Source organism: Triticum dicoccoides, chromosome 1A (genome assembly GCF_002162155.2).
Source record: "Triticum dicoccoides isolate Atlit2015 ecotype Zavitan chromosome 1A, WEW_v2.0, whole genome shotgun sequence".
Lineage (NCBI taxonomy): Eukaryota > Viridiplantae > Streptophyta > Magnoliopsida > Poales > Poaceae > Triticum > Triticum dicoccoides.
Window position 1 is genome coordinate 302,550,007 of NC_041380.1, and position 8,170 is coordinate 302,558,176.

The 8,170-nt window shown below is 44.3% G+C and overlaps 1 protein-coding gene across 2 annotated transcripts; it reads left to right on the top strand.

Annotated features, from left to right (window-relative positions):
• The first annotated feature begins 1,288 nt into the window (after positions 1 to 1,288).
• Positions 1,289 to 7,656, top strand: LOC119269704. 2 transcript variants are annotated; one of them, XM_037551606.1, is made up of 7 exons: positions 1,289 to 1,759; positions 4,128 to 4,178; positions 4,882 to 5,056; positions 5,357 to 5,523; positions 5,941 to 6,256; positions 6,957 to 7,123; positions 7,234 to 7,656. In XM_037551606.1, the coding sequence occupies exons 1-7, from the start codon at positions 1,507 to 1,509 to the stop codon at positions 7,377 to 7,379; spliced, it is 1,275 nt and encodes a 424-aa protein (XP_037407503.1). In that variant the 5' UTR covers positions 1,289 to 1,506; the 3' UTR covers positions 7,380 to 7,656. The 2 variants fall into 2 exon arrangements, with proteins under 2 accessions (XP_037407503.1, XP_037407509.1); XM_037551612.1 differs by lacking the exon at positions 1,289 to 1,759 and adding an exon at positions 3,491 to 3,639.
• Positions 7,657 to 8,170: the final 514 nt, after the last annotated feature.

Below are 8,170 nucleotides of genomic sequence, written 5' to 3' on the forward strand. Positions count from 1 at the left end.
CCCCTAGGGCGCGCCATAGAGAGGGCCAGCCCCTCCCCTCCACCACTCATTTATATACGTGGCCAGGGGGCACCCCATAGACACAACAATTGATCTCCTAGCTGTGTGCGGTGCCCCCTCCACCATAATCCACCTCGATCATATCGTAGCGGTGCTTAGGCGAAGCCCTGCGTCGGTAGAACATCATCATTGTCACCACGCCGTCGTGCTGACGGAACTCTCCCTCAACACTCGGCTGGATCGGAGTTCGAGGGACGTCATCGAATTGAACGTGTGCAGAACTCGGAGGTGCCGTGCGTTCGGTACTTGATCGGTTGGATCGTGAAGACGTACGACTACATCAACCGCGTTGTGCTAGCGCTTCCGCTTTCGGTCTACGAGGGTACGTGGACAACACTCTCCCCTCTCGTTGCTATGCATCACCATGATCTTGCGTGTGCATAGAGAAATTTTTTAAATTACTACGTTCCCCAATAATGCCTTCAGCAGAGCCTCTGAACTGGAAGGCCAATTAAATCCCGAGCAGGCAAAGCCTAATAAGTCGAAACAAACAACCCAAGAAAAACAGCGCGTAAAACATCCACTATACAAGTAAGATAAAAAAGAAATGTATAAAAATTGATAAGTTATAGATATGCCTAGTGGAGAAAAATCAGGGAAAGATGTGCCTTGTATGAGTTGCAGTACTGGGTGGATGATGAATCGGCAAATCTTACATTGTTAAGAAGTTGATCCCCACTATTATCAATTTTCTCAACATGCAGCTCGTCCACATCATCATCTAGCCACGTCAGCAATCTTGGTCATGTATGCATGCAATCTGTATGTGGATGTGAGACGCAATGCAACCTTCCACCCAGCGTAACCCAGCCATGCGACATGCAGCATTCCATCAGGTATTAATTGCCTCTTTAGACGGGTATTTAGTTGGGCGGAGGAACTGACTATTACCTCTCCCTCCGGCCTGTCTATCTTCTCCATAATCTAGCCGGGTATTTAGTTGGGCGGAGAAACTGATGATTACATCTTCCTCCTCTTTGTCTTCTTCATAATTGCCTTATATCAGCCTTGCCGGTACAATTTTCTGCTCATATTTTCTTCTGCACCTTCCTCAATGAATCATATTCTCCAATATAAAGCAAGCATGACTTGCCGAATCCACCCGCACCAATCAGTAGCGGTAGCGGTCGATAAGATCACAGGGCAGCCGCTCACTTGCCTGGTCGCCAGGGGATATCCCGTCGATCACCCACCAGGTGATCGGCGCCTCTGTTAGATCCGAGGACGCCGACACAGTCCATCGCCTGATACTCAGCATTCGACTCCGCCGGGTCGCTCGCCACCATCCAACTTGGGGACGTTGTCCCTTGCCAGCCACCGCCGAGGCATCCTATTCCAGCATGTTGCTCGCTACTGTGTTAAGTTGATGGACGCCCGGGAGTCTGCGTTGTAGACTTGTAGTACGTCGCAGCGGGGGCAGCACACTCAGTCTTCCACCTTCTTCTCATGTGCTCACCACCATCCACTGACATCTCGATCCCGACGCCTTCCGCGTGGTTGCCAAGCAACACGGTGCATCGCATCATGGTCAGTGATGAGGCGCCCGACGCCAAGGCTTCCAAATCCAGCGCATCCCTCGCTGCCGTGTTGATGGGCGCCGAGGAGTCCGTGTTGTACGTCGCAGTAGAGGCCGGAGCGCGTGGAGTAGTCTGCCTCTACCCAAACATCATCCGCGTGAACGCCGAGAAAGGGCACATAGGTGAGCTCCTCTTTTCAACGCATTATTCCCACTGTATTCCTGATTCTACTTGGCCCCGCTGCATTTTCCTCAGCTAGATTCGTCAGTTTGAAAATACAAGGATAACATTTGATTAGTTTGGTGTTTTGAGCTTTACAGTTTGATTGGTTGGACTACACTTATGCCAGGATATGTGGATTCACAAGAGATGTGGCTGTCCAATTATTCAATGGCAACAATGGTCGATTTTGGTACTAATCAAAAGGAAATTAAAAAACATTGTGCATATGATGTGATTAAGACCCCTAATATTCTCTGGATTTTTTTGTAGTTTGCATAACTAATAAATTACAACAATGCAATGGGTCACTTTTCTAAATTATTCTTTTTTACAAAGTGTACATTATTTATTTAGTACTTCATGAAAGTCAAGGCATTCAGGATGACAGGAGCTATTCCAACTCTTAGGCGTTTCAATTTGTTCAAATCATTATGCTAGTGTTGTGTGTTATAAAACAAAAATTCATTTAATTTAAATAAAATTCATCATAAAAGTAATTCCAATCATTATCATCTTCACGACAACAAAATTCCGCAGCAGCGCATGGGGTGTCATCTAGTTGTCTTCAGTGATCCCGCCCACTAACGGGAATACGCCGATGGCTGTCAAAAAAAAAAAGAAGAAGCAGAGGGGTAATAAGAGAAAATAAACGGAAATGTTAACGCCCACACGTGTGGGCGTTGACCATCTCGACCACACGCATCCATCACCGTCCAGTACTATATGCACGAATCTTGACACAATCTGGCTGATTTTCTGTGCCACGTAGGACAAGGCGTGTGTGTGGTGTGTGACATAGTTCGCCCACACATCCGTTTTACCACACGGAGGGGCCGGTGTGTGGGCGTTTAGCAGGTCACCCACACACCAGTTTCCAGTCACGTACAAGGCTGGTGTGTGGGCATTTACCATCTCGCCCACACGCCCGTCTCCTCTCCCACACGTAAGCTGCTAGTTGCCATGTGTTTCTGCAGCGCATATGGCAACTGCCTGTAGTGTGCTTTATAAGCAGGTGGCAACTCTCTTTTTTTACCCGAGTTGCCATGTGTTTTTGCAGGGTACACGGCAACTGCCTAGTATGCACGTAAGCAGATGGCAACTGTCTTTTACCGAGTTGCCATGTGTTTTTGCATGGTACATGGCAACTGCCCCAACGTGCACGTACATGGCAACTGCCCTAACGTGCACGTAAGCAGATGGCAACTCTTCCTTTTTACATGGCAACTGCCCTAGCATGCTTGTGAGCACATGACAACTCTCTCAACCGCCTAGTGTTAGTATGTGGCAACTCCTAAAGTCATGAAATCATGGCAACTACATTAGATCAGACCATACATGGCAACTGCAGTTGAGCAACTATGGCAACTGCAGTTGTCCGACATGGCAACCGTAGTTCAGCGACATGGCAACCGCAGATAAACGAATATGGACAAGGGTCTGGACCATGGCAACTGCGGGCGCGCGGTGGGCGTCACGCGTCACGTGCGGGACCAGAAGGGTACAAGGCCTGAAATACAGATGTGTGGGCATTATCAACTTCGACCACACGCACGCGTGTGAAAGGGTTCAGGAGGGAAAAAATAATGTGTGTGGGCATTAGTTGTTTTGCCCACACGTAGATGTGTGGGCTGGTTGCTGTCCATGCCACACGAGGCGTGTGGCACAACTACCCGATACACCACACGTGTGGCAGTTATCGGGACCTAAAATAAAAAGAGAGATGGGGAGGAAAACGGAGCGACCGACGGGCGGACAGAGAGGAGAGGACTGGTGACTGGAGAGCGTGGAGAGGCAAACCCCCTCCGGGACCCCGACGAACGCCGACGAACGCCATTGTGAGGTACTCTCGGTCCGCCCCCAAAATCCAGGTCTCTCTCTTCCTCCGCTTCCTCATGGGAGCTGCAAATCCCGTCTCTTTGCCGCGGATCGCGCGCTTGCCATCCTACTGTTCTTCACCTTTTCTTCTGTAGTCGAGGGTTTTTCAGACGTCCAGTTCTTCCTTTTCACGAAACAGGGGTTTCAGTGTTTTGCGCTGCAAGTTCTTGGCTTCCTTTCGTGATCGATCGAGGGGCAAAGCGCGTAGCCGTAGCTTTTAATCGACCTGCTCGTGGAGTGTGATTTTCACTTCCAGTTCTCTCCTTTATTTATTTCGCGGGTAATGATTTTTCTACGGCGTGGTAGTAATTATTTTGGACCCAGATTGGCTCTACCTCTGAAGATTCTGATAATTACCTTCTTTGTCTACCGTGGTTCTTAGTACTAGTATTTTATATGCTGATGATCTGCTACCTTTCCCTGAGATATGGTATGAATTAATCTCATTTGCAGAGGAGAGAAGAAGAGGAAGGAGCAGATCCATGGGCAACTGCAGGAGTTCATGTATGTATGCCTGGTCAACCGTGATGTTTGGATTGTGTCTTTTATAAACCAAAATTTGGATGCAATTTGCAGCCCTAATTCCTTGGCAAAAGTCAAGGTATAAGAACATGAGATCCTAGCTCTGAATTGAGGAAGCACTTGCCCTCACCATCATGTTGATATATTAGTAAGATGGCTATTTTTTGTAGAATTTAGTATTCTTTAAAAGTATTCTATATAAAAAATATTCTGTACAAAAATGAAAGGATAATAATAAAATTCCAAAAAAGGAGAACTAATTAAAAATATTTGATTTTTACTTTCCCATCCTCATGGCCTTCTATCTTTCTAATCTAATTTGAGGTAGTTGATCTTGATGTCTTATTGATTAGAAGCAATAAAAAGTATCTTCTCCCTTGTTCTACCCTTGATTGGTGACATGAATAACTATTCTGATTGACCAGGGATCACTTATCACAAATAATTGCATTCAAGAGTTTGATTCATATAATCGGAACATAAATACTCCCTCCGTCCCACAATATAAGATGTTTTTGCAAACTTATATTATGGGACAGAGGGAGTAAACTTATATGTTGTTGGCCATTTGCGGTGGTCGATATTTTATCCTGCTTATTTGGAACTGCAACATACACATGAATATTGCATGTTCTCTCTTTCTTTGTTGTGTAACTTTGAGTTACTGCACTTGTGCAAATATCAGCCCGTGCACTCTTAGGGAAGACCCATGTTGTTCCGGATTCAGAATGGGGGATTCAGGACTTCGGAAAGACCCATGTTCCAGTTTTTGAATGGAGGATTCAGGACTTCTCGTCACTGCTTAAGACTGGAGCTAAGAGCACAATATCTGGTGCTTTTCACTGCTCTGGGTATAACTGGTATGCACCATAATTGTAAAAGGAACCTGCAAAATTCATGTATTAGATGTAAATACCATCTGGTTCGTTTTGTAGAAAAACTAATTATATGTTATCCATATACACATTAATTTAGTATGCCATCTACTCACCAATGATGTTTTGATTGATGTAATCAAATTAGCAATCACAATCTTATAAACAATCAGTCAGATGCTAAAGCTTGATACGGTGCATGAAGTCAAGAAATTAGACTTCACTCCTACTTCAGTTGTGAAATCTAGACTGAGTTTGGTTTCCTCCCATAATTTCATTTACCAGGTTCCTACAAGTGATTCCAATGCATAAAGAAGCTGGTGCTGGAACTCCATATGTTGCTCTTCGTCTTGTGCCATCCCAATTGAGCTTGGTGCCAGGTCACACGGTTCACGCGGTGTTTGAGTTGTCAATATACAACCATACAAAAGGAATGTACTGTGGATGCAAAGGTAGTCTCATGGATGTGTTTTTTCAAGCACACCCATCCTATTGCAGCTAGGAATCCATACTTTGTGCATCATAAGTTTGAGATATAAATACCATGATTCCATCATTACAAGTCAATATCTGTAATTTGGTATACATTCAAATATTACTTTTCCCATGAAGAAGTTGCTTTGTATTTTCTTTGCTGTCGAGTTTGTCTGATTCGGACTACATACACATGTTCTCATTAAATTTGATAATCATTATTTGTATGTAATTCACTATCTTGATATCTTCTTGCTTTCTGAACTGGGGTGAAGTTTGGTTATTTATATTTATACACTTATTTTAATGTGGTTTGGTCATATATTATTTGGTATATTTGCACTTTACGTACAAGTTCTTTGTTCTCTAATCTTTCAACCTTTACCTAAAAGCAGCTACCTACAACTTTGATTTCAAGAATACCTACTCGAAGGAGCATTGCTTGATTCCTCTTCAGGAGCTACTGAAATCATCTGCTTTTCTAGTGGATGATAGCTGTGTCTTTGCTGTGGAGATATTGAAGATTGATGTCTCTTCTCCTGAAAAGAAGGCTGTTGTGATTCAGAAGAAGGCTACCATAGTTCAGAACCTCTTTGTCCAGAATAAGGGATTCGTCAAAGGAACATACACTTGGACCATGAACAATTTCCCTGAATTGGATTTGAAGCACTTCGTCCGTTCTCCTACATTTGAAGTTGGCGGACAAAAATGGTATACATCTGTTACAGTTAAACGGTTACATCACAAATGATTTATACAAATAGTTTGCATGTGTTATCCAACATTTAGCTTATATATATCCTTTAACCATACCTAGTCAGCTTACTAGCTTAATAGTCGACAGAAACTTCTTGCTGAATGTTTTATGCCAACGGACATTAGTGATAGCCAGATTTTTGTGCAAGGCAAGGTCCTGCAGATATTCCAGGTTCTCTAAGCATGCAACCAAAGAACTGTACTTCTAGTATTTACAGATATGCGGTAGCACATTCCAATTTCAATAGAAAAGTGGTTTTGTAATAGTGGTGTACCGAAAATTTAGGAACAAATTTGAAACATTATAGTACTAAAATCTGTGTTAGCCTATAAAATTTCATGGTCATACGCTATGCTGTTTAGGATTATTTTTTTCCAGAAATTTTATCGTCATGTATATATTTGGTACCACTGGTTCTTGTATATGTCACATACCAGCAATTATTTTCTCAAATTCTTTTGGGTAACATTGTATTATCTTCTATTGTAGTCATGGTTTTCTCAGATAATTGTAATGCCACAAAGTTGTGTCCAAAGTTAATGGCCGGCTAGACCCATGCTCAGCTACAACTTTCGATTTCAATATTAACCACATTCTTGAAATACATTTTCCAGGGTACCAATTTGAAGTGTCACTTCCCATTTTTGTCAACAGGTACATCGGCATGTATCCACGTGGTGACAAGTACAGCACTGATTGCCTCAGCTTGTACTTACACCTGGATGCCTCGGATGAGCACCAACTCGAGTCCAAGAAGGTGGCTGTAATGACTCTGTCCATCCTGGACCAAACGAATGGAAAACACTTCACTAGAACTTCAGGTTCAACTCTCCTTAGCAAGTATCAGTGCTACTGATATGTGCGATTCAAGCAGCTAGTGTCTGTAACCTGATCATGATTGCAGTTGATCTTACTTTTGTGGTGATCGCAGGTCTCTGGGTATGTGGACAAGGATGGGGATGGCCTAACTTCCTTGGACTCAAGAAACTCAAGGACCCGTCGGGAGGCTATGTTGTAGGATCGAGCTGCGTTGTGAAGGCAGATCTCACTATCGTTGGTTCATCCAATGATGGCTAGATCTTTACCTCATAGCCTGATGGAGAGATAACGCCCTTTCATCCTACTAAGTAGACTTATATATGAGATAATGATGTGGTAGCAGTACTAAAAACTTGTGGGATGATTGGTAGTAATGAGCCGGATTTGAGAAGTGAGATGATTCACGCATATATTTCTAGGTATATGTTTCGATCGGAAATATGTTACTGCTAGTACTTCTGTATGCATGGATGATGCAACAATGTTAGTCAGCTTGTCTCGCTAAATGGATGGTGTATTCAGCTGAACCATGTTATCACTCACTCTATGCATCATGTCCCCAGTTGATGAATCAGGGTTACACGTAGAGTAAAATGCACTACAAGTACTTGAACTTGCGCCGCGAGCTCAGTTTGGTCACCGTACTTCAAAATACGGTCATTACGAGTCATTTTGTACGATGGGACGTGATTATACAATCACTGTTCACTGTACTGAGCCGGTATGCCGCCGTTTTGACCAGTCCACGGGCGCCACATAGGCGTGTGGGGGATTACTTATTTGAACAACACATTTAGGGGGGGTTATGTGTAAAAATGCAGTCAGCTCACAATCCCTAGCTCAGTTCCCCTGTTATCCAAAATCCCTAGTTTTGTTCCCCTCGCAGCGCTCGTCGCCGCCGCCGCCCACCGCTCGCCGTCACCATCGACCACCGCTCGCCGCCGCCCATTGCCTTCGTCCTCGTCGCCCGCCATGTCCAGCAGCAGTTCTGCCCGATCTGGACGTCGCGGGAGGACAGTGGTGGTGCCGCTCATCTCATGCCCTCGCTG

What these genes read in the sequence shown, in the direction of transcription:
- LOC119269704 (XM_037551606.1), top strand. Translation starts at nt 1,507, where the DNA reads ATGTGCTCACCACCATCCACTGACATCTCGATCCCGACGCCTTCCGCG. An exon ending in AATGTACTGTGGATGCAAAG is followed by an intron (nt 5,524 to 5,940) that starts GTAGTCTCATGG and finishes ACCTAAAAGCAG; the next exon opens with CTACCTACAACTTTGATTTC. An exon ending in GAAGTTGGCGGACAAAAATG is followed by an intron (nt 6,257 to 6,956) that starts GTATACATCTGT and finishes TTTTGTCAACAG; the next exon opens with GTACATCGGCATGTATCCAC.